The sequence below is a fragment of the Oryx dammah genome, unplaced genomic scaffold (assembly GCF_014754425.2).
Source record: "Oryx dammah isolate SB20612 unplaced genomic scaffold, SCBI_Odam_1.1 HiC_scaffold_4, whole genome shotgun sequence".
Classification (NCBI taxonomy): domain Eukaryota; kingdom Metazoa; phylum Chordata; class Mammalia; order Artiodactyla; family Bovidae; genus Oryx; species Oryx dammah.
In genome coordinates this window covers 32,100,222-32,125,004 of record NW_024070188.1, presented here as the reverse complement: position 1 = coordinate 32,125,004, position 24,783 = coordinate 32,100,222, and the positions used below count along the sequence as shown (strand labels likewise).

The following is a 24,783-nucleotide window of genomic DNA, read 5'->3' as shown; positions in this document are numbered from 1 at the left end:
AGTTCCAGACCCCCCAAATAAAGCAAGCGTCACAATAAAGCGAGTCAGACGAATTTTCTGATTTCCCAGTGCATAGAAAAGTTACGTTTGCACTATATTGTAGTCTATTCAGTGTCACGTACGGTTGAGAAAGCTGGACTACAAAGAAGGCAGAATGCCAAAGAATTGATGCCTTCAAACTGCAGTGCTGGAGAAGACTTCTGAAAGTCCCTTGGACAGCAAGGAAATCAAACCAGTCAATTTTAATGGCGATCAACCCTGAATATTCACTGGAAGGACTGATGCTGAAGCTGAAGCTCCAGTATTTTGGTCATCTGATGCACACAGACGACTTACTGGAAAAGTTCCTGATGCTGGGAAAGATCAAGGGCAGAAGGAGAAGAGGGGGTCAGAGGATGAGATGGCTGGATGGCATCACTGATGCAATGAACATGAACTTAGGCAAACTCCAGGAGATGGTGAGGGACAGGGAGGCCTGGCATGCTGCAGTTCAGGGGGTCACAGAGAGTCAGACACGACTGGGCAACTGAGCAACAACAACAATATTCAGTGTGCAACAACATTAAGTCTAAAAAATGCTGTACATACCTTAAAGAATATTTAATTGCTAGAAAATGCTAACATCACCTGAGCCTTCAGTGAGTCATAATCTTTCTTGCAGTAACAACATGAAAGATCACAGATCATAACAAATATAACAATAATGAAATAGTTTGAAATTCTACAAGAATTACCAAAATGTGACACAGACGCATGAAATAGACAAATGCTGTCGGAAAAATGGCACCAACAGATATGCTCGATGCAGAACTGCCACAAACCTTCAATTTGTAAAAAAAAAAAAAAAAAAAAAACAAAAAAACAAAAACAGTATCCGCAAAGCACAATGAAGCAAAGAACAGTAAAACGAGGTATGCCTATATATATCATCTCACATATCCTGCAGGAATATTATCATATCATATAATCCTGCAGGAATCCTGCAAAATGGGTACTATCTGTTTTGAGCTGAAAAAACTGGCAGAAAAGTTAAATGACTCATCCTATGTCAACCAAGACGTATCAGTCAATACATGCAGGCTTCAGTCTTCAAGCTGACAGAGCTTGAAGACAAAGGTCCTGGACCTCTAATGAGAATGCTCTCTGACTTTATAAGTACTATTTATATAGATCAAGGATCAGCAAACTTTGTCCTGAAGGGCCAAATACTTAAGCACTTTAGTCTTTGTGGGCCAGTCTCTGCTGCACTGTTACAGCACTAAGGCAGCCACAGACACTATGTAAACAAACATGGCTATTCTCCAAAAAACCAGAGGCCCTGATATAGAAGAGGGGCTGGCGATCTGTAGCCCTGGGCCAGATTCAGCCAGCCAAACAGTTTTATCTTTGATCTAGATCTAGTCTGTCATCTAGACTTCTCTTAGACAGGTGAAGGGCAATTCACCCTGTTAAAATGATGCTCCAGTTTCACAGTAACATTCTCAGGGTATCCAGTGCTCTTTGTTTTTCCTAACTTTCCTTTGGAAACAACACTCTGAATCCTAACCTGGGTCTCTGTGGTCCAGGCCCCCTGGTAGGAGAGCCCTGATGAAACACCTGGTACCTGGCAGGTGACCTGCCATTGCAAAGGAACAGAGTCACTTTGCATCATTTGTCAATGAGTGATCTGATTTCTGGGAGACTCAGTGCCTGTGGGCCACTGAGAAAACAACAAAAATGGAGATTCTTAACCTGAAAGGATGGTGACCAGAGAGTGAGCTTGCCACGGATGGCAGTTAGACAGTTAATTCATCCATTCTAATGTTTTATTGAGCGCTCACCCTGTGCCAGGCAGACATACGGATGAACTTTAGACTGCAAAGACTGCCTTCCAGCACTTGAGTGAATACTTCATGTAGAGAAAATCTGTTATTACTAATCACATCACGAGACCTGAGCCAGAAAACAATCCACTTTGAAGCAAGCAGACAAACTGTGTTGCTTTGATCCCCCAGAGAAGCGACTCTGGCTTCCTGTCAAGAGTGGCAGAATCTGTAAACTCCAAGAGGGCAGGGACCTTGCCGAGCTCAATGCCCAGAAGCAGCAGGTGTTCCCAAGTATCTGTGGCCGGTGTTGCTGTGGGTTACCTCTATAGCTGCTGACAAACTGGAGTGTGCACAGCCTGGCCTGAAAGTCAGATTTTTTAACTCACATTGTCAAGATAAAATACCCCCTACCTGGACTGTCTGGTAATCGGAAGCGTCAATTCCTTTCACAGTCACCTCTCGGAAGACTCTGGGCTCCAGTTCCTCTTTGGTCAGATCACAGTGATAAATGATACCTAGAAGGAAACGGACATCTTAGTTCAGTCCATAAACTCACTAGATACAAGAAGGGCAAGGATCACAAAGCATAGTCAGTAGTGCGTTTAAGGTCACTGCAGAAAGAGACCTCAAAACAGCCTGGCATGGGGACTATGTAATGCTATATAAGTTCCCACTGCATCATCGCCATCGCATGTGGTCTTCTTTTTTACAACATTCACCTCTGTATCATTTTAGGAGATTCTAACGCATTCCAGGACTAAGAGCAGAGGTAAAACCTAACTGCAGAAACATAACAGGTCCTTCCCGACGCCCGGTCACTTAGGAGTACAGGCCAAAGAAGATGGGATACTTCATGTAGGGCTATTTCACCTGAGCAGGGATTGAGATGGAAAACTCAAACGATGTGCCCAAAGTCAACAGCCAATCAGGGGTCTCTTGATGGGGACTCTGGGACTATTGCTTCCTGACACCCATGCCTCTGTGGACACACACATGCAATCAGGGACCAAAGACAGCCTTTCAGGGAGTCTTTCAGAATTGCCTTTAAAGTTCTGACTATCCAAGTGCACAACACACATTGATGAATACACAATTAACTTTTAGCTATTTTAACCACTAATTAAAATACCATTTCCTTAATTTAATGCTGCTGCTGCTGCTGCTGCTAAGTCGCTCGGTCGTGTCCGACTCTGTGCAACCCTGGAGACGGCAGCCCACCAGGCTCCCCCCTCCCTGGGATTCTCCAGGCAAGAACACTGGAGTGGGTTACCATTTCCTCCTCCAATGCCTGAAAGTGAAAAGTGAAAGTGAAGTCGCTCAGTCATGTCCGACTCTTCACGACCCCATGGAGAGCAGCCTACCAGGCTCCTCCGTTCATGAGATTTTCCAGGGAAGAGTACTGGAGTGGGGTGCCATTGCCTTCTCCAAATTTAATGCTACTACATTCTAATATTTAATATCTAAATCAAAGGGACTTCCATGGTGGTCCAGTGGATAAAAATTCACCTTGCAATGCCAGGGACACAGGTTTGATCCCTGGTCCAGGAGGATCCCACATGGTGTGGAGCAACTAAGCCCGTGTGCCATAACTACTGAGCTCCCACACTACAGCTACTGAAGCCTGCATGCCCCAGAGCCTGTGCTCTGCAAGAAGAAGCCTGCACACTGCAACTAGAGAGCAGCCCCCATGCTCCATAATGAGAGAAAGCCCAGGGGCAGCAACGAAGACCCATCACAGCCCCCAAAATAAAATAAGTAAAACTTAACAACAAAAAAGAACAAATCAAAGAAACAATAAGTAAGATAAATCACTACTGTTTGAAAACAACGACACTGCTATCGTTTATGATAACAGAATTAATCATCCAGAGTGGCTGGTGTGGAAACAGCCCTCCCACATAATACTTTAAACATACGCTGTCAGTATATGAAAAATCAATTTAGAGATCCTGATACTTGCTGCAAAACCAGAAACTAAGCAGTTACTCCCACAGGGTACATTCAAACTGATTGATCATGTGATAAAATAGCAGCGTGCTTTCTTTTCAACTCTTCTGTGTATGTATGAACTTCACTAACAGCTGCAAAACAGCACTCTGCTCCCCACTGGCAAAGAGCAATATGTTTAGATACTTTAACAAAAAGACTGTTAATCCCCATGAATGTTATTGCAATTCCCATGCTTACAAATTATTTTAAGGTTTATAATATAATCATACAATATATGATTAACATTGGCAGTGGGAGATACCTAATAGGACTGAAGTAATGGCTTTCTTAGTTGAAGCTGTATTTGGATATTTGTTGGAATATATCCTTAGACATAAAATATTTTCAGACTATACTCCGGGCATACATTCTAAATTACCAGACACACTGAGTACTGTACTTGCCCAGATAAATGTAGTCTTGAGGGCAAAGGCTATCTTCACATATATGTTAATTTTTGAAAAGCTTCTTCATTAGTACCTGTCCCACTTCCTTCCTCCTGGAGAAGGAAATGGCAACCCACTCCAGTATTCCTGCCTGGAGAATCCCAGGGACGGAGGAGCCTGGTAGGCTACAGTCCATGGGGTCGCAAAGAGTCCGACATGACTGAGCGACTTCACTTCACTTCCACTTCCTCAAAACACAAACAGCATCTCCATCCTCAAAAAAAAAAAAATAAATCCAAACCACCAAACAATGACAACGAGATTGCACAACAAGCATGAGCCATTTAAGCCCTGGACTCACCCAGCATCACTGTTACCTGAGCTATAGTGAATCACAAAGGATGGGGAGCCCGGATTCCCAGCTCTAACCACCAACCAGTTCCTGGGGCAGTGCCCTGAGAAAAGTCACCAAAGTACTAGAATGAAATATCTCAAGTGAAAGACAGTGAGTAGGAAACACACTATAAATGCCTGTTTATCTAGAAAAATCGAGACATCAAAGCCTCTAGCAGAAGGATGAAATTATACAACATGGGCTGGCTCCTGTTGGGAGAAAGGTGCCAAGTACCTGATCTCTGTTCTTCTGTTTGGGGCAGAAGTGGCACTTTGGAGGAGGCTGGGTTACACCTAAAGGTACCAGTGCTTAAATTACTTGATGGATATTTTCTATTTTCAGATCCATCTGGGTCAGTCCAGATGAGCCCACTGCAGATTCACGTTGTAACGTGAATCCCTATGGCCAAAGATCAGCCCTGGGTGTTCTTTGGAAGGAATGATGCTAAAGCTGAAACTCCAGTACTTTGGCCACCTCATGCGAAGAGTTGACTCATTGGAAAAGAGTCTGATGCTGGGAGGGATTGGGGGCAGGAGGAAAAGGGGATGACAGAGGATATGGCTGGATGGCATCACGGACTCGATGGACATGAGTTTGAGTGAACTCTGGGAGATGGTGATGGACAGGGAGGCCTGGCGTGGTGCGATTCATGGGGTCGCAAAGAGTCGGACATGACTGAGCGACTGAACAGAACCGAATGATGTTTTGTGTCCTGTCGCAATTGGTTTGCTAAGTATAGCAATCCGGTAACGGATTGGAGAAAACATCCTAGAGTCATGAATCAGAGGGGATTGGTTAGATGATCTCTAGAGAATAATTTCAAAGTTTAAGGGCAAAAGGGAACTGAATTCGGAAGCTCCTTAAGACCAGAGGAGATGTCTTGGACTTGAGGAGATGGGTCTCCTGATGAAAACAGTGCTTTAACAAGGCTATTCTAGCAAAAGGAAAGAGGGAGGGGCAATCAGTTCAGATACTCCTGCTATAATTGGAAATAAATGTAAGGAGGTGAAAGAGATGGGAGTTAAAAGAAAGGGACAATTCTAGGAGAAACTGCAAAAGGATCGACAGGGGAATCTGGAAAACTGGATATGCAAAGAAAAGCAAAAGAACTCGGCAAAGATGACCCATGTAGACACTGTTTCATCCAATTACAGGTCGGGTTTTAAGGATATTAAAATTAAAAAAACACAAAAACAAGTCTCTTAAAATGTTTTTGCACTCTTTGATCATTTATCCAAAGGAGTTGAAAATGTGTCCACACAAGAACCTGTACACAGATATTCAGAGCAGTTTTATTCATGACTGCCAAAAGCTGGAGGCAACCAAGATGTCCTTCAGAAGGTGAATGCGTAAGTAAATGGTGGAACATCCAGACAATTCAAAAAATAAATAAGCCATTAAGCCATGCAACAACCTTAAATGCATATTACTAAGTGAAGGAGCCAATCTGAAAAGTCTATATTATCTATTAATATGATTCTAACTATAGGTCATTCTGGAAAAGACAAAGCTGTCTCCATAGAGACAGTAAAAAGATCAGTGGTTGCCAGGGGCTAGGGGGAGAAGGGATGAAAAGGGCAGAGTGCACAGACTTTCTAGGGTATTGAAATTACTCTGCATGGTACCATAAAAACACATACTGATGGATACAGGTCATGATACATTTTTCCACACTCAGAATGTACAACACCAAGAGTGAGTCCTAAGGTAAGTTATGGACTTTAAGCAATTGTGATGTGTCAATGCAGGTTCATCAACTGTAGCAACTGTATCACTGGAGTAGGGGATGTTGATAACAGGGGAGGCAGTGCACGTGTAGGGACAGGGAGTACACAGGAAATCTCTGTCCCTTTCCTTCAACACTGCTACCGACCTACATCTGCTCTTACAGCATTTTTATGCTTTTCCCAAAGAGTCTGGGAAAGTTCTTTGATTTCTTCTGTTTCTCAGAACCATGCAACTGGGATGGCTGTACTGGATTATTACAACACACAGAAGCCTGGAGTGAACCTTAGACAACCCTCCCAGGTCCCATGAATACAGCATCACTTGGCTCAACCACTAAATGGTTTGAGCCACAGGGAATAAGTGCATCGTGCTCCAAACTTGCCTTGGTTGCCTGTCTTCCTCCAAGTGCAGTCGCAACTCTCCTAGAATTGCCCCTCCCTTTTAACTCCCATCTCTTTCACCTCCTTACATTTATTTCCAATTGTAGCAGGAGTATCTGAACTGATTGCCCCTCCCTCTTTCCTTTTGCTAGAATAGCCTTGTTAAAGCACTGTTTTCATCAGACGACCCATCTCCTCAAGTCCAAGACATCTTCTCTGGTCTCAAGGAACTTCCGAATTTGGTTCTCTTTTGCCCTTAAACTTTGAAATTACTCCCTAAAGATCACCTAAACAATCCTCTCTGATTCATGACTCTAGGATGTTTTCTCCAATCCAATACCCGATTCTTATACTTAGCAAACCAATTGAGACAAGGACACAAAACATCATTAGGCTATAAGAATTTACGTTACAACGTGGGTCTGTTTTCTTCCAGATGGCTTTGCTCAAGACATGTCTTCACCATGTATTTCCATGGGAAGCAAAGTCAGCAGGTGTACACCTGCCAGATGTATCAGGCGTCCACAGCAGTCGGCGCAGCAGGTACTTTTGGCCCTGGAGCTTTATTTATAATTTAGTGTCTGTTGTTTACTGCAGCAGTGGACAGTCAACCTTCGGAAAGCAGTGCAAGACAGCCTTTGAAAAGCAGACATGCATGTACATGGATGTGTACATATGTACACACTGACGATTTCCTGCTCTTGGAATCTAGTTTAATTATTTATTTTTCCATTTGGTTCAGAAGGTCTGAGCCTGGAAGCCCTGTTCTCTGATTTTAGGTATCAGATTACATTAAGGAGAGAAAAGACAAGGCTGGAGGCAAAACAAATTAGGAAAAGATGAAGGAGAAGAAGAAAGCATTGCAGTGACAAATAAAGCTTGCTCAGGAGCTGCCTGCTGGTACAGAATCAGGAACACACTTCTCTTTCCAGACTTCATGGCCAGAGTCACAGATAATATTTCACTGCTTGGCAGAGAACCCATCATTTTATGCTAGGACAATGAGCCCTTTCATCTTCGGGTAATGATGAACTTGTCCCTGAAATAAATGGCCACATGGGGTCACTAAAGGTGGTTTACAGGCCGCTGGGGACTCTGGCTTTTATGAAGAGCAGGTGAGTCAGCCTTGCTCTGTTCTCCTTGTTGCTCTTTATCCATTAAAACTGTTTAAAGGCTATGAGGTTTTCCAAGTTCAATTTCTGGAACCAGTGTAAGTTGAGGAAAACAGTGCAGACCCCACAGCCCTGGGCTGAGAGGAGGAAAGCAATTTTCCTTGGTTCCTGTCCACTGGCTGCCACTGTCCTCCAGGCTTTGGGGAGGAGTGGTGAGGAGCAGGACACCCTGACGTGAGGCTCTTGACCTGTCAGTTCAGGGCTCCTGGCCCTGGTTTCCACATCTTTGTGAGATCCTCTGAAAGGTGTGTGGGTGAGTAAAGATTCCTATGTGTCCCAGATGGACCATCAGACCTATGTACAGAGCATTATTCTTTTGATTTAATAACCCTGACAGCAACCTGCCATGACAGTTAAGATTCCTTAAAGACTGCCTGTTCTGTGACTCTGAGGCACACGCAAAGAAGTGGATCAGCCATCACTGTCATCTGCCAAACCCTGGGAGGAGGACAAAGTCATTTCTACTCCTGCTCGGCTCTCCCCTACACCTGCTTTATTTGCCAAGAACCAAACAACCGCAACAAAACTGGCTAGGACCAAAAGGACGATGAAGGAGCTTGAAAAACAAATAAGGAACATGCAGATATTTCTTCAGCCAGATTGCTTTCAGGATAAGGTCTGCCCAGTCAACTGCAAATTGCCAACTGGCCAGGCTCCTGGGACAAGTCAGGGTGTTATAGCTTTGGCTATAACAGAAATGCTGAATACAGCCAAGTGCAGAGACAGGAAAAAACCCAAACAAGCAAAGCGAGTGTGAAAAACCTAAAAAAAAAAAAAAAAGGTATAAAAAAAGTTATGTTTACTTTGGGGAAAATTAACTGATGCCACAAAATTGCAAATGTTTTCTTCCTTTTCTACTAGAACCAAGTAACAAGTTTTTTTTTCCCCCTCCATATGATGTAAGATTATACTTTTAGAATTTTATTTTAATCCAGCTTAACAAAAGCGGAATGTAGTCTCAGTTTTAAAACAGCTTTTAAATGTCAGATGTGACTACAGATTTTTTTTAACACTTTTAGTTATCTGTGCTGTGTGTGTTTTGATATATATAAAGGCTGAATCTATGGTTTTACTTGTTCATGCCGATTTTTCAAATCAACCTAAAAAAACAGCTGGTCCCGTCCCCAGAAGAGAGAGTCAGGATATAAGATTAATGAGAGTGCCGTTTTAGGTGTTCATGTTTCCCTTCGTTCTGAGCATCCGTTTTACCTGTTTATATTAAGTGATTCTGGCTGTAACACAGCACGTGTGATTTTCAATATAACATGGCGTCATATTTCAGTTTATCAAAAGAAACCCAAATGGGAGTATGATTTTTAAACTGGACCATGTTGGTGAAAAGACTCTCACCTGGAGATAAAAAGGAAGTAAACTGATAGAAGATCTCGGTGTCCTTCTTCTGACCGCTGTACCCCACGACGCTGCCGACCTCCAGCGGGAAGGTCTTGAGGAGAGCACCAGTGGCCAGGTCGTGAAGCTGCAGGGTGTTCTTTACGTCGTGCAGGTAGCACAGCACCAAGAAGTTGGACCTGACGCAAGCTACCCACTCTGAAAAGATAAGGACGCATAAAACCTAATGTGGCTTTGAAAATTAGCCAAAAACATGCTCATTTCACTGAACAACAGTTCTGGGGCTCTACGCTGTGCTCTGTAGCACCGAGACTGGCTGAGTGATTTTATGATTGGCTTTACTTGTTCGTTGCGTTTTCGGTATATCCCTCTAATAAATCACTGCCAATGTCAGGTCCAGAGGCAATAACACATTCTCCACCTGGGACCAGGAGCCTTTGATGATCTCAATAACGTGTGTAATACAACTGACCCTGCAGCCCTGTTTTGTGTCCAGTATCATGTTACAGGACGTACAGATGGAAAACAACAAAACCTGAACCATGCTCCTCATCTGCCAAGATTGTTTATTCAGTAAGAATGTACCAAACCCTTGCTTGGCATGTGCTTGGCACTCTGCAAGGTGCTGGACAGACCAGCAAGGAGATGAGGTCACTTTTGCCCTTGAGACACAATTATGTAAAAATATAAGTAGTAACGTGTAAACAAAGGTGAGTGAGTGGCTGGTTGAGATTCAAAATAAGTGGGAGCCCTTGAGCAAGCGCTGAGTTACAGCTGGGGGACAGTGAAGGTGGGGGTGCCTGGGTGGTTTTGGGTACAGGGCAGCTCTCTGTCGGGCACGAAGGTGGGAAAACACAACTCAAGGAACTAAGGCCAGAGCTGGGGATAAGAAGAGAGAAAAGGAATATGAGTGAACCAGGAAGGGCGAATGAGCCAGGAGTGAAGCAGGAGGCGGGGAAGACTGGGAAAGAAAGCGAGTGAGAAGCCCGTTTTCAAGAAGAAGACCGCTGTCCCTTCTGGGGGTGAGTGGGGTTGGTGGTGGGAGGTCTGAGGGGGTTTGGTGAGCTGGGTAGGGGAACTTTAGTTCTGACTCAGTCATTACTGCGGAGCTACTGTTGGACAAAAGGGTGACATACACAAAGGGTGACAGCAGTGACGGATGTATACATCCCATGGCTGGCCAGAGAAAAGCAGGGTACATGGGGGGCGGAGCAGAACCCCAGGAAGCCAAGCAGAGCCCCACTTGGAGCTGGGGACAAAGTCGGGAGAAGGGTGGCCAAGAAACGAAGGGCATCCCCAGGAAGAGCCACCAGGCTGCGATGAGGAGGGGGATCTGAGGGTGAGGCAGAGACAGGAGCCCCGCCCCTCCTTTCCCCGTGCCCAGGCGCAGCTTCAGTGTTGTGCTGTTGGTGATGGAGCTGGAAGAGCGGGGGTAAGCGGGCAGAGGAGGAGAGGAGGAAGTGGTGCGGGCAGGCCTGAGCACAATCCACTGTGCTCTGGACGAGATCGGCCAGTGACAAAGACAGGCCACCAGAGAGACAGGCTGCGGCAAATGCAAGCCAGCACAGGGCTGCAGGGAGCAGCTCAGGAACGTGGAAAAGATGAGCCTTTCTTGGTTTTCATGGTATGGAGCAGGGCAAGGGGCTTTTAATACCGCTTGTGTTTATAACCCAGGAAACTAGCAGCTCACACATATGACATTATCAATGCTCAACAAGACACGGGCCAGAGGGAGCTCTGAGGGCCACCAGGGGCCCCAGTCTCATCAGGTTCTTTAGGTTCCTACTGCAAACTTCTCAAGTCAGGATATAAAAAACAACTATTACACCTAAGAGTCATTTGCTCATCGGCCAATATGATTTTTTTAAAGTACTTCAATCAAGCAATGTATTTCATGTGGCTTTAATGTTTCAAAGAAAGGAGGTGGGGGGAAGGAAGAAAATTATTTCTGTCAAAAAAATAATCAATCTGTGTTAACTACGAGCACGTCAGGATTCTAAAACAGACAAAGGGAATAAGAAAAGGACAAGGTGATTTGTAGGCTGTCGTTAATAAAGGATCTGACTTAACAGCTGTACCTTATGATTCATCTCTAGTTTTTATTCTCAGTAGGGCATCCCGTGCTGATATATTGCAAATTTACCTGTGCTTCTCTTTGAATTGATGAGTTCTAGTGAATATTGAAGGTTTCCCCTTTCCAGTGTAAAGAACTTATAACCTTTCAGAGAGAAGGTTATAAAAATACATCACCACTCCCACAAATCAACGAGCATTGATTTGCATTTCATTAAATCTGCAGGTGAGACAGGATTGTCACCTTAAGGTATAGTTAAAACTGCTTTGGGGGTGGGGTGGGGGGGTGGGCATTAAAAGGCAGAAAATTCACATGCCTTGGGAAATATTTGCATTTCTGATGGTTCCATACAAGAGAATCACTGTTCCAACCTGACCTTCACCTGAAAAGCACCCAGGGCAATCTTCACGAAGACTTGTGCCACCGTCTCCTTTGGACCCACCAAGGCCCGAGGGGCCCTCCGGTGGCAATTAACAAGTGCGCACCAAGAGCTGGATCTTACCACCCCTGGAGGGGACATTCTGTCTCAGTTTGCACAGAAGCCAAAGTCGCTGCAAACCGGTTTCCTCACATGAAGATGATAACGGAGAAGGCAGGAAACCTGTTCTAAGATTCTCAGGTCCTTCATCCAACATATGAGGTCCAGAGAGTGAACAGAAGGTTTTGAGGAGACAGATGAACAGGCTTCCTTGGAAAGAGCCCCTGTCCTGTTATTAAGTCCCCGCCCCACCAGGAGAACTCAGCTGAGAGAGAGAGAGCACCGATGCCTAATCCAAGCTGAGAAGCAGGTATGGACAGAGAAGAGCCTGGGATGAGCTGCAGTCCTGGGCTGCAGATAGGGGCTGAGCAGGTAAAGGCATGGACAGGGCTGTCTTGGGTCCCGTCTGATAGGACTGCCCGAGGTGTAAGAGGCCTCCGTACAGAAGTGGGTGGAGGGGTTAACCAGGTGTCCAGGGGCAGAGGGGAGCGCATGAGTGAAGCACTTCCTGAAACTCAGCTGTAATTGTGTACCCACCTCCTGCTCTACAAGCCAGGCCAGGATGAATTATCTGCAGGCACAGAGCATGCTGCCTTGAGCCAGGGAGGAAGGGTCCTTACTTTTCCAGGATATGCACCTGGATCTGGCTCTGAGTCACTGAAAAACCATCAGGACTGCTTCGTCCGACACAGGGCCACGCTGCCGTTTCCACAAAGAATTACTTTCCTGATTATACACCTTATACCTTCCCGTGGAACGGCCCTAGATTTTATTCCTATTCAACCTATCAGAAGTTCACCTCCACAAGCAAGCTCTTCCCTAGCTTGAAGGTATTCGACTCTCCTTTTCTCATTTGAAGTCAAATCCAGCTTTCAGGCAATAAGTAACTTATAAAGCAGTATATCATTTTTGGAAAATCACTGAGAAAGTGAATAAATGGGAATTTAAAGGGGCTGTGAAACATGATGGACTCAGAAGTGATGCTCTTAAGACGTTACTGTAGCACAGTGCACACAGCAGCAAGAGCAATGGATCTCAGCTGAATCTGACAATAATCTCTCTTCTCTTCTGGTAAGAGGACTATAAATCCAGTCTAAGATCTACAATAAATAAAATGAACAGCCAAAGTTATTCCAAAGCTAAAAACTAAGGATTCTGAATCCAAATAGTTAAAAAAAATTTAAACATTAGCGTTTATTATCAGATAACAGCTACATAAAGACAGCCCGTTATTTAATAAAAAAGCTCCGCCTTTGAAGGTCTGGATTCATACCTTCACAATGTTTATGAAGATCCTATACAATGTTGTGCTAATTATAAAAAGTCACATGGTAATACACACTTGGCTGCTCTATTAAGACTTTTCAGGATCATAAATTGAAGGTTCTTTACCTTGTAACCGGTTACAAGAGAATGAGAGATACACCAGTGTCTTGACATTCTTAGCAGAAACGAAAGCACAACCTTCAAGCAGCACGCACTCTTACCTAAGACGTCTTTCTCGTGCTCAGGAACCAGCACTTTCCACCTGGACTCCTCGGGGTCCGTGAAGTCAATGTTGATCAGGCGGTAGTTAGGAGAGTGGCGATTTGTCTTGAACGTGAAAACCGTGCCCTCATTGGTCACATAGTCGTACTCTCCTTCGAAGTTGTCGATCAGCTTCACCCACTTCAGGATTCCTGGTGAGAGAGACCAAGCACCTCCGTCACCTCTCTGGGGTTTGAAGTGGGGTGGTTTGTGTGTAGGGAGGGGATAGATCTTTTCTGTCTACAGAACACAAAGCAGACACAATGTTTGGAAGATCTAAGGCACGAGATAGAGTGAGGATGACTGTGGGTGAATTTTAAGGTTTCCAAAAACCTCAAAGGAAGCTTTTCCAGAAAAGCCTGGCAATGAAGATGAGTGGAGGATTCTCTGTCCAAGGAATCTGTCTGAATCCCTGTAATCCAGCACATCCTCTTCTACCTAAGTGGGTCTCAAATCTAAGCACGTCTTTCTGCCTCCACTGCCATCACTCCACCCCGTCTTCCTTCCCTCTGGTTATGAGCAGTGACTCACAACTGAGGAATACCGCATCCCCCCAAGGGACTCCTGGAAATGTCTGCAGACGCTGTGGTGGGCACAACTTGGAAAGTGACAGGACAGCTGCTACTCTCTGCCTCTACCTAGTGGGTAGAAGCCAGAGATGCCGATTCAAGATACAGAATAGCGACTGGACAAAGAGTCAGCCAGCCCTGAATGCCAAGACCGCATAGCTGGGAAACCCTGGTCTGCAGCATCAGCTTTCCGCCTGGTCTTCCTACAACGTCTTAATATCTTACACTGGTCCCAGTTGGGACCCTTCCTAGAAATCTCCCCACGGCTCTCTGAATAAAATCCAAATCCCTTCTTATGGCCCTGCATGTTAGACGCCTTGCCACTGAGCCAGCCTCAGATGCTCCCACTTGTGCCTCACTCCGTCCTCCAGCAACACTGGCCTCGGGCAGGCTCCTTACGACACGCTTCACCTCAGGGCCTATTGTATGCTGCCTTGCCTGCCGGACCCACTCACAAATCATTTCTCCACAGCACTTCTCTCAAGATATACACAGCTGACCCTTGAGCAACACTGGCTCGAACTGCATGGGTTCATTTATAGGAGGGTTTTTTCCAACGGTAAATACTGCAGTACTTAACACAGGATCTGTGGTTGGCTGAATTCATGGATGCAGAGGGACCGTGTATTCAGGGGGCTGACTATAACTTCCACGTGGTTCAAGGGTCAACTGTGCGTAATAAGCTTGTTTATAATTTGTCTTTTTTTTTTTTTTTCACTGCTAGATATTCAGCACCCAAATAGAATGGCACCTTCAAAGGTACAAAATAAAACTGGTGTTGAACGCAAGGGAGAACACTTTCCAATCCTGTTGTAAGAACTAGTCTGCTGAAAGGTCATCACTGCAAAGAAATCTTAAATGCATCCACCATCATCATCATTTAAATGGCTTACTAAATGCCAGTTTTAATATTAAAAAAAATCCACTGGGAAGACATCTGGTTCATAATGTATCAGACATAAATATTCAGAGGACATCTCAAAAATTTTATAAACGAGAAAGCTCTATGACTTCTAAACTGCTCAAAGGCAAGCCAGATCTCAACTATTCTCCAATGAATCTCCTACCTTTAATTTCACAGTGAAACTGCTACATTAATTTGGATAGTTCATTTACATTCCTGGCGATTTTACATTCATTATCTAATTCATCTCCATAACACAACATCTTTATATAATTTGTTGTTGAATTAAATTAATCAGGGAAAATATAATCCCATGGTACTTTTTCAGTTACACATAACAGGATTAAAACCCCAGCTCCAACCAGTATTTAGCTGCATGACCTTGAACAAAGTCTTTATCCTTTGCTGAGCCTCATATTCTCAACTATTGAGAAAGAGTAAGAGAGAAATGAGAAAGTTATTATAAAGTAACTACTAATACCCCACAACAAATATTATTTTAAAATAAACTATGGGAATTAAAAATAATAAGATAGGCAGTTAAAAAAACCTTTTAGCTTTCCCACATATCAGTAATACCTGCTAGAAAACACTAGGGGCAGTGGGGGACCTCATTTACATTAGAAGCAAAATTAATGAAATACTTAGGAATGTACTTAATAAGAAACGTGGACTCTGAGAAAAACTAAAATTTTTCTAAAGAATCTTAAAAAACAATAAAATAAAACTGAGTAATTTGAAACATATACCATATTCCTCGATGGGAAGACTTAATATTTCAAAGATGCAAATAATTCCAGAAGAAATCTATCAACTTAACACAATTCCAAATGCTTTTTAGGGAATCTGACAATACTGTTTAAAGTTCATCTGGAAGAATAAGCACTTAAGTACAATGGACATATTTTTGATGACAAAACAAGAACTTCTAGTACTATGATGGCCTGAGCAAGCTCTCTCCCCCTTGAAGGTAATTATTATCCTTTTATGGTAATCACTTTCTCATTTGTCTTTGTTCACTTTTTGCCTTAACATGCAGCCATGAACACTATAGCCTCATTTTTAAATTTCTAATATAATGAAACCATACAACATGGATTTTTTGAGTCTGATTTCTTTCTATTCTTGGTGTCTGATCTGACAGTGTCTTTGTAAGATTATTTATCCTCTGGTTATTATTATTGACTTCTGGTTGAATCCTACAGTATACAAAGAACATACTCTGTATGATTTCAATCTTTTTAAAATTGTTGACAAAATTTGTGGCCTAATTTTTCTTAAGTGACTTTAAAATGTTTATATGACTGAAAAGAATGTGTATTTTTCAGATTTTTGCTGTGACATGCTAAGTTGCTGTTGCTGTTTACAAAATGAAGCAGGGCAAAAGCTAACAGAGTCTTGTCAAGAGAATGTACTTGGTCAGAGCAAACACACTTTTTCAACAACCCAAGAGATGGCTCTACATATGGACATCACCAGGTGGTCAATACCAAAATCAGACTGATTATGCTCTTTGCAGCCAAAGATGGAGAAGTTCCATTCAGTCAGTAAAAACAAGACTGGGAGCAGACTATGGCTCAGATCATGAGCTCCTTATTGCAAAATTTACACTTAAATTGAAGAATGTAGGGGACACCACTGGGTCATCCAAGAACAACCTAAATCAAATCCCTTATGACCATACAGTGGAAGTGACTGATATTCAAGGGATTAGTTCTGGTAGACAGAGTGCCTGAAGAACTATGGATGGAAGTTTGTAACACTGAACAGGAGGTGGTGACCAAAACCATCCCAAAGAAAAAGAAATGCAAGACTGAAAAGTGGCTGCCTGAGGAGGCTTTACAAATAACTGAGAGAAGAGAAGTGGAAGGCAAGGGGGAAAGGGAAAGATATGCCCAAAGGAATGCAGAGTTCTAGAAAACAGCAAGAAGGAAAAAGAAGGCCTTCTTTAATAAACAATGCAAATAAATAGAGGAAAACAACAGAACAGGAAAGATCAGAGATCTCTTCAGGAAACTGGAGATATAAAGGGAACATTTCATGCAAGGATGGGCACGATAAAGGACAGAAATGGTAAGGATCTAACAGAAGCAGAAGACGTTAAGAAGAGGTGACAAGAACACACAGAAGAACTATACAATAAAGGTCTTAATGACCTGGATAACCACGACAGTGTGTCACTCATCTAGAGCTGGACATCCTGGAATGTGAAGTCAAGTGGGTCTTAGGGAGCCCTACTGAGAACAAAGCTAGCAGAGGTGGTGGAATTCCAGCTGAGCTATTTAAAATCCTAAAAGATGATGCTGTTAAAGTGCTGCATTCAAGATGCCAGCAAATTTGGAAAACTCAGCAGTAGCCACAGGACTGGAAAAGGTCAGTTTTCTTTCCGATCCCAAAGAAAGGCAATGGCAAAGATTGTTCAAACTACTGTATGATTATGCTCATTTCACATGTTAGCAAGGTTACACTCAAAATCTTTCAAGCTAGGCTTCACCAGTACATGAACTGAGAACTTCCAGATGTACAAAAGCTGGATTTAGAAAAGGCAGAGGAAGAGATCAAATTGCTATCATTCACTGGATTACGGGAAAAGCAAGGGAATTCTACTTCCGCTTCACTGACTACGCTAAAGCCTTCGTGGATCTAAAGACTTGTGCTAAAGATGGTGTGCGTCACAATAAACTGTGGGAAATACTTAAAGAGATGGGAGTACCACACCACCCTGCCTATCTATTAAGTAATTTATTAATCTTTTGTTTGAATCTAAATATTTATTGGCTTAAGGGGCCATTTTTTCTATCAGTTAAAAGGTCTGATTGTAGATTTGTCTGTCATTAGTTGTATTTCTGTTAATTTTTACTTTCTGTATTTTGAAAGTACACTGTTAGATACATACACAATTAGAATTGTTATATCTAAATAAAACTGAATTGAACTTTTTATGATTATGAAGTTTTATCTCAAGTAATGTATGTTGCTTTAAAGTCTACTCCAATATTAAGACAGCTACATCATTTTAACAAATTTGGCCAGTTGTCTTCTGAAAAATGGATGGTCCTAATACGTTCTTCTCCATGTCTCCTAACCACTCAAATGCTTTCCATCTCTTTGTGGGTTGCATTCTATGTAATTTCTTTTTATATTCACTTTCACAAATTCTCTCTTCAGCTATGTCTCATCTCTTCTTTAACCTAATAACCTAACTTTTAACATTAATTATACTTCTAATTTTAGAAGTTCTACTTAGTCCTCTTCCAAATGTTTGGTCATTATTTATAATATCTTGTTTCTTGCTTATGTTTCCAAGCTTCTCATTTATTTTTTTTTTTTTAAAGCAGCATCACTGTTTTTAAAAGTGTATTTACACAATTATTTTATATTCAGTTCAGGTCAGTTCAGTCACTCAGTCCAACTCCTTGCGACCCCATGGACTGCAACCTCCCTGTCCATCACCAACTCCCGAAGTTTACCCAAACTCATGTCCATTGAGTCGGTGATACCAACCAACCATTTTATCCTCTGTTGTCCCCTTCTCCTCCTGCCTTCAATCTTTCTCAGCATCAGGGTCTTTTCCAGTCAGTCAGTTCTTCATATCAGGTGGCCAAAATATTGCAGTTTCAGTTTCAACATCATTCAGTTCGACATCATTAGGAATCTGATAATTCCACTCTGGTGTGAATCTGTTGGCTCTACTTCTCATGGTGGTAAACTTCTTCATCTAATCTGTGATTTCTGATTGTGAATTGATTTCCCTTGATATGCTGTCTGTGAGAATTCTTGGAGGTCTGGGTTGAAGTGACATTATTTCAGAAAAGATTTGTATCTGGCTTCTGTTTGCTTCTTGGGAGGCAACCAATCTGGGAGCACTTTAAATTCTTGGCATAGAGATTTTTGGATCCCATAGAGAGAATCAAGTCAATGTGCGCACATGTGAATGTCAGTCGTTCTGTTTTAGAAGAATTCAAATCCTGCCTCCAAGATAGAGACAGGCAGGTTTCCTTACTACATACCCTGCCTCTCCCCGACTTCCACTCTACTGTTGGCCGGTCTATTTCTCAATAATCCATACACCACCACCAAAGGGAACTCAGACTCAAAACCCAGCAGAAACATTCTGAGACAAACCAGCTTACATCCCAGGATTCCTGCTTTCATTCTGTCTTTGGTCTCTACGATTTCTCTTCTTTTGTGCCAATTAGCAATATATTTAGTAGATGCTTTATTAACTTTTTACAACATTTTGGTTGTTTCAATCAGACTATTCAAGTAGATTATTATATCACCTGCTACATTCCCACAAACTAAAGTCCTACAATTAACTGTTATAAATAATTAAGTTCCAAATCTGAGTCAAACATTTTTCTTTTTCCAGTGACAAATTGCTGACCCCCAAAGCAGGTGATCCATTCAAAGACAAATGCATCTTAGTTTACGTAAAAAAAAAAACAAAAACCACTTTAAAATGAAACCCAAAGACTATTACTCCTTATAAGACAAAGTAAAAAAAACTGGTTGGCAATGCAAAATTTGCAGAGAGTCAGAAAGCTACATTTGTTTATTATAAGAATGACGAAACAATTTTCTGGACTGTGACATTTGTAAACACAAAGTCTTAGTTCAGGGAAATGTCAGATTCCTTAAATGTTCTCCTGACAATAAAACATTTCCTGATGTGAAACCTTTATTTCTCAAAGTAACCATCTTATGGTTTCTGACTGAAAAGGTCTTACAGCCATTGCAGTGGTATTTACTATGACCCTACTTTTCCCTGCCTATAAAAAAGTAACTGAAACGTCCACCAAAGGCAAAACAAAGCATAAATTTCCTTTAGTACCTCTGTATAGTCAGGTGAACCTGAAGATGTCATGCACTTGTTTTAAAAAAATCAAGCTCCAAATAGTGCTAAAACAATTTTTTAAAGTTTGTGGTCATTATCTGCCACCAATTTCTAAAACACTGACTTTAGTCATAAATGCACACAAGTCAGACTTAGGAATGTGGCTGGATTTATACAAATCCAGCTCTAATATGAAAAGCTGTTCAAAGCACCAGCTCACAGGGCAGCACATTCAAAACAAGGGCTCATAAAATCCTTTGGCTCTCTGGGAACCCATGCTCCTCAGGCTTTGGCCACAAGATAATTCAAGAGAAATGGTATTCCAGTTGAACAATGGAACTCATTCCATTTTGTTATTCACAAGTTAAAACATTATTGATTTAATTTTAAAAAATGGAGTTAAAAAAAAGAGAGATGAGGCTAAACTCTCAAACCATCTCACTTTTGCCCACCTCTTCTGAAGTATTTTTGTGTGTAAGTGGTTCTTCCCTTTGAAGTCAACAGAATTTGATTCCCAAACTTCTCTACACTGAAGTTGAAATTACTTTTTATAAATCTGTTTCTTGGTGGGGGAAAGATTAGTTTACTGAGTGAAGGTGAGCTTAAAATATTTAAAACTTTCTCTAGAGCAATTCATTACTTGTATTGCTTTCTTTGAAAATCAATGTTATTAAGTATATTCCATAGAAAATGTTTTATAAGCTCTCTCATAACAGGAGCTAAAAAGTGCACTCACACTGACAGAACACGGAGGCCTTGGCCTCTGACAACAGTTAACAAATGCAGAGCAGACACGGGTCATGCTCCAGGACTGAGGAGAGCAGAAGGCTGCTGTCCTCTCTGGCCTGATGCCTTCATTCTGTGGCACCTGCCACACGGTGATGGCTAAAACATGGGCATGGAATCCAACTGACCTGGGTCTGAATCTTTCAACGGCATCAGAAAAGCTAACTGGCCTCACCCTTCTCAGTTTCCTCAAGGTAACAGCACAGGCTCCTTAGAGGCTGTTGAAAAGACAATGGGATATCTAGAACTTGGCACACAGGAAATGCTGAGAAAATACTCACTACCATCCCAATGCTGGTTATCACCCCAGCATTCCTCAAATGACAAAAATAAGCAGAATGTGGCTTCAGAACAGCACTATTTATTTGCTAACAGTGAACTTATAAAAATCTAATTTCCATCTCTCAGGGCACACAGCCATTTTCCTAGGAAAACACCTTTATAATCACTAATTTAAAAATTGGTAAAATTTTTAATTTTGTCGCTAGTACTTCATATTTTACTTCAAAATTAATGGTTTTTTTTTTCTTACTTTTATACTGCCTTTTGATGTTCCAATTCTTTTGGGTTGCTGGCATTCCCACTCAGAAACACAACTTATTTTCTGATAACTCCCTGTCTCTCACAGAAGCCCTCCTCCTTAGTCTGACTTTTTAATACTCTGATGACTTTGCTCAACTTGAGACAACTCATTTGCTTCAAGTTCCTTGAATGTTTATTCCCCCCCCACCCCCACCTTTCCTCTCCATTCCAAAAGATGGCCAGCCCCACCAGGCATGAACATGGGAGTCAAAATTGTCCCAGATACCCAGAAACAAGAGGTCACCTGCCTTGCATTGCAGAGATGGCTGAGTGAATAATTTAAGTGTCTGACAAACACTAAGCTTCCTTTTGTAGCACTATGTTAGCATGTAGTGTGGATTGATTTCTAATGCAGGTGAAAGCCAGTTTTCTTTACTGACATGAAAGCATTAAGATGAAGACATGGTGAATGCTAAAAATTTTATCAATCTAAAATGATCAAACTTTCCGCAAAAAAAGGCAAAAAGCTGAGAGACAGGTTAGTAAAAGTCTGAATGAAACTTAAGATAAGCTTCTATTTCCTTACAAAAATCAGCATGTCAGCATCACTCATCCTTTCCTCCAATGTTGTTGCTCAGTTGCTCAGTCATGTCTGACTCTGCAACCCTATGGACTGCAGCACCCCGAACTTCCCTGTCCTTTGTTATCTCCCTGAGTTTGCTCAAACTCCTGTCCATTGAGTTGGTGATGCCATCTCATCCTCTGTTGCCCTCTTTTCATCCTGCCCTCAATCTTTCCAGCATCAGTGTCTTTTCTAATAAGTTGGCTCTTTGCATCAGGTGGCCAAAGTATTGGAACTTCAGCATCAGTCCTTTCAGTGAGTACTCAGGGTTGATTTCCTTTAAGATTGACTGGTTTGATCTCCCTGTTGTCCAAGGAACTCTCAAGAGTCTTCTCCAGCACAATTTGAAAGCATCAATTTTTCAGTGCTCAGCCTTTTTTATGGTCCAATTCTCACACATCAGGGTCTCATACATGACTACTGGAAAAATCATAGCTGTGACTGTACAAACTTTTGTTGGCAAAATGATGTCTCTGCTTTTTAATATGCTGTCTAGGTTTGTCACAGCTTTTTTTCAAAGGAGCAAGCATCTTTTAATTTCATCCCTAAATGCTGTGTCATGAGCAAAGACCACTTCAGGTCCATTTTAAGGATAATGACACTGAAGCAGAATGGTGTTAAGTTACCAACAACAAAGATTTTAGACACTCAGAGTTCTTTGCACCTAACAATTACTTCTTACGGATCCTATTTAAAAACTTCTTATATAGTTGTACGTTTCTTCAGAATAGGGCCAAATGCTGTTTTGCTGCTGATTATCCTATAAAATAGGGGGGGAAAGTACCCGACCTGTTACAGAAAAATGAAAGAACCCAAAAGAAAAGGGAACAAACAAAAGACAGACAGCAGGGAGGAGTGAGAGGGGACTTAGAGTTTCCAAACCTCAGACAGGTCCTAACTCTGGGCCTGGACATGCGTGCTTGGTGACAGCACCGTTGATAACCCTGACGCTGTGCACTGGCCGTTTCATGGCCTCCGTCCAACTGGCAGGGAGCACACATCCGGCAGGGACAGGCTGTCGTTACTGCCACCACCCAGCACAGCGCCTGGCACAAAGTACAGCATAGACGCATGTCTGCTTCGTGACTAAATATGACGTTCCCATAATCCTGTTTCAGACTGAGCCTTATAGACATTTCTCAATAAGGTAAAGACAAAAGAAGTGACCGAATTTAAAAGAAGTTAGCAGTTTCTCCCACTTTCCCAATAAGAACATTCAGAAATATAATGCACAAAAGTTAAACATGTATAAAAGCAGGTTGAACATCATCTTTTGTATTTTTAGGGTGTAAATTTTCATGAAAATATTTTAAAAGTTCACATATTGGCAAGAAAAAGGAAAACTCTGAGGTCTGACATTTAATTGTAATGCAGAAAATATGTGAACATTTACTCTAAATTTAGTCAATATGAAACAACTTTATGTATTCATAATATTTATAGCAAATTTAGGAAACAAAGTATATACATGCATAAATAAGTGTGTGTGTGTGTGTATATATATATCAAAAGAAATAGTAGTCTTGATTTAGAAAGGTACAGAAATAGAAAATCCAGACACAAATCATACTCTTGCAAGGTTCCAGATGATTAATTTCAGCTACTCCACAGGTATGAATCACACTAAGAACGGCAGGGGTCAGGACTCAGCTGCCTTTCCCACCGCAGAACTAATAAAATGTCATGCTGCCTGGTGTCCTAAGTGATACCTTGATACCTCTATACTTTCAATTATAAACAAGAGAAGCAGAAACCTTCTGCTCATATAATATACAGGACAGGAGAGACATGGTTTATACTTTCGTTATCATTCTCAGGATTTAATAGAAAACAAAAAAAAAATAATTCAAGAAAGTTAAACAGGCCAGAAGGGTAAAGATTACTCACAAGTAAATGAACAAGGTGGCTTCTCAAGCAGGGTCACCTGAGCACAGGATCTCTAAAGGGGCAAGTGAAGTTATCGGAGACAAGCTGGTACCCACCTACTGTGAGACTGTGCTAAAGAAAAGTTATCCGACAGTTGTTAAAATAGTAATGAAGACTACTCAAGACTATTGCAATAAGGGAGAGAGATCACACAGAACTCAAATACAGAAAAGAGAGCTGGAGGTTTATAGCCAATATGCAGAATGAGGGGGTGGGTGGATTGAAAATTACTAAGAGATGACATCAGGGTAGGAGGATTCTTGGTGAAGGCAGGTTAAGCACATGAGGGATAGCTGGGGGAAGGGGAACTGGATCCATACCAAGCGTACAGGACTATCTTTAAACTGACCTAGCAGAATTCTCACTACAACTGGGGCTCTGCGGGCCCAGAAAGCTGAGCCGGGGGGACAAGGAACTAAGACTGAAGCCTAACTGGGAAGAGGCTCAGAGGAGCCCGACTCAAGCCTGGTCAAGGAGAGAATCTCTATTGTTGTCAGGCACTGTTCTAGGTGCTGGGGACCCTATGGCGAGTGAGACAGACAAGGTCCTTAACCTTGTGCAGCTCAACAGGAATCACACACACAAGGATTTTGTATGGAGAGAAAAAAGAAATCAGAACAGGGGAAGGGGCAGAAGGGCCAGAAGCAGGAAAGGTATCACAAAAGCAAGAGGAAGCAGGTTAACTCCTGGGCATAAGATGTCTCCAGCAGCCAGCGCAGAAGACGATGCAATGTTCCTTGGAGGGGGCCTGCTTAGCTATTTTAAATACTTGGAAAATTATAGAGACTTCTAAGGCCCAGACAAGAGACCAAGTGCAGTTTCCATCCAGTGATGAGCGAAGTGTTCAGAAAAGTAAGGACAGGAGCAGCTACAGCATCAGCTGCAGTTCCTGTGAAGAGCCACGGCCTGCAGTTTGCAAGAAATGTGGTCATATTACTACTAAGTAAAAACACTGCAAATGTAAATGGCAGAAGTGAGGTTCTCCAAAGAGAGGCAAGGGTAAAAGAAAGATCTTGCTCACAGAGTAGCACAGAGCCAAGGTCAGCTAGTCCTTGAACAGAAAATCAAATCAGCATAAATGTAAATCACTCAGAGAGCATACTTTTAACTCTCAAGAATTTAAGTTTTTTTTTTCCATTCTATATTTATTTAGTATGTGTTATCTTCTTCTGTGGTATTAAGCAGCCACTGGCCATTTTTTGGTGCTTCTCATTTCAAAATGCACACAGGCAGAAGGTTTTCTTGGAAAACAAAAATGACAGAAATGTTACAAAAGAGCTTCCTCAGTGAAATTATTTAGTTCTCTAGACAGGATATTTAGTGATGCCCTAATA

At 42.1% G+C, this 24,783-nt stretch overlaps 1 protein-coding gene across 1 annotated transcript in view; it reads right to left on the bottom strand.

Annotated features, from left to right (window-relative positions):
* The window catches only part of LOC120862935 (prolyl endopeptidase), a 134,234-nt gene that overhangs the window by 50,776 nt on the left and 58,675 nt on the right, over window positions 1-24,783 (bottom strand). Inside the window, exons 8-10 of the mRNA XM_040239108.1 lie at window positions 13,244-13,435; window positions 9,205-9,402; window positions 2,217-2,320 (exon numbers count right to left, since the gene is read on the bottom strand). Of these exons, the coding sequence (XP_040095042.1) occupies window positions 2,217-2,320; window positions 9,205-9,402; window positions 13,244-13,435 (494 nt within the window). The remainder of the gene's footprint in view (window positions 1-2,216; window positions 2,321-9,204; window positions 9,403-13,243; window positions 13,436-24,783) is intronic.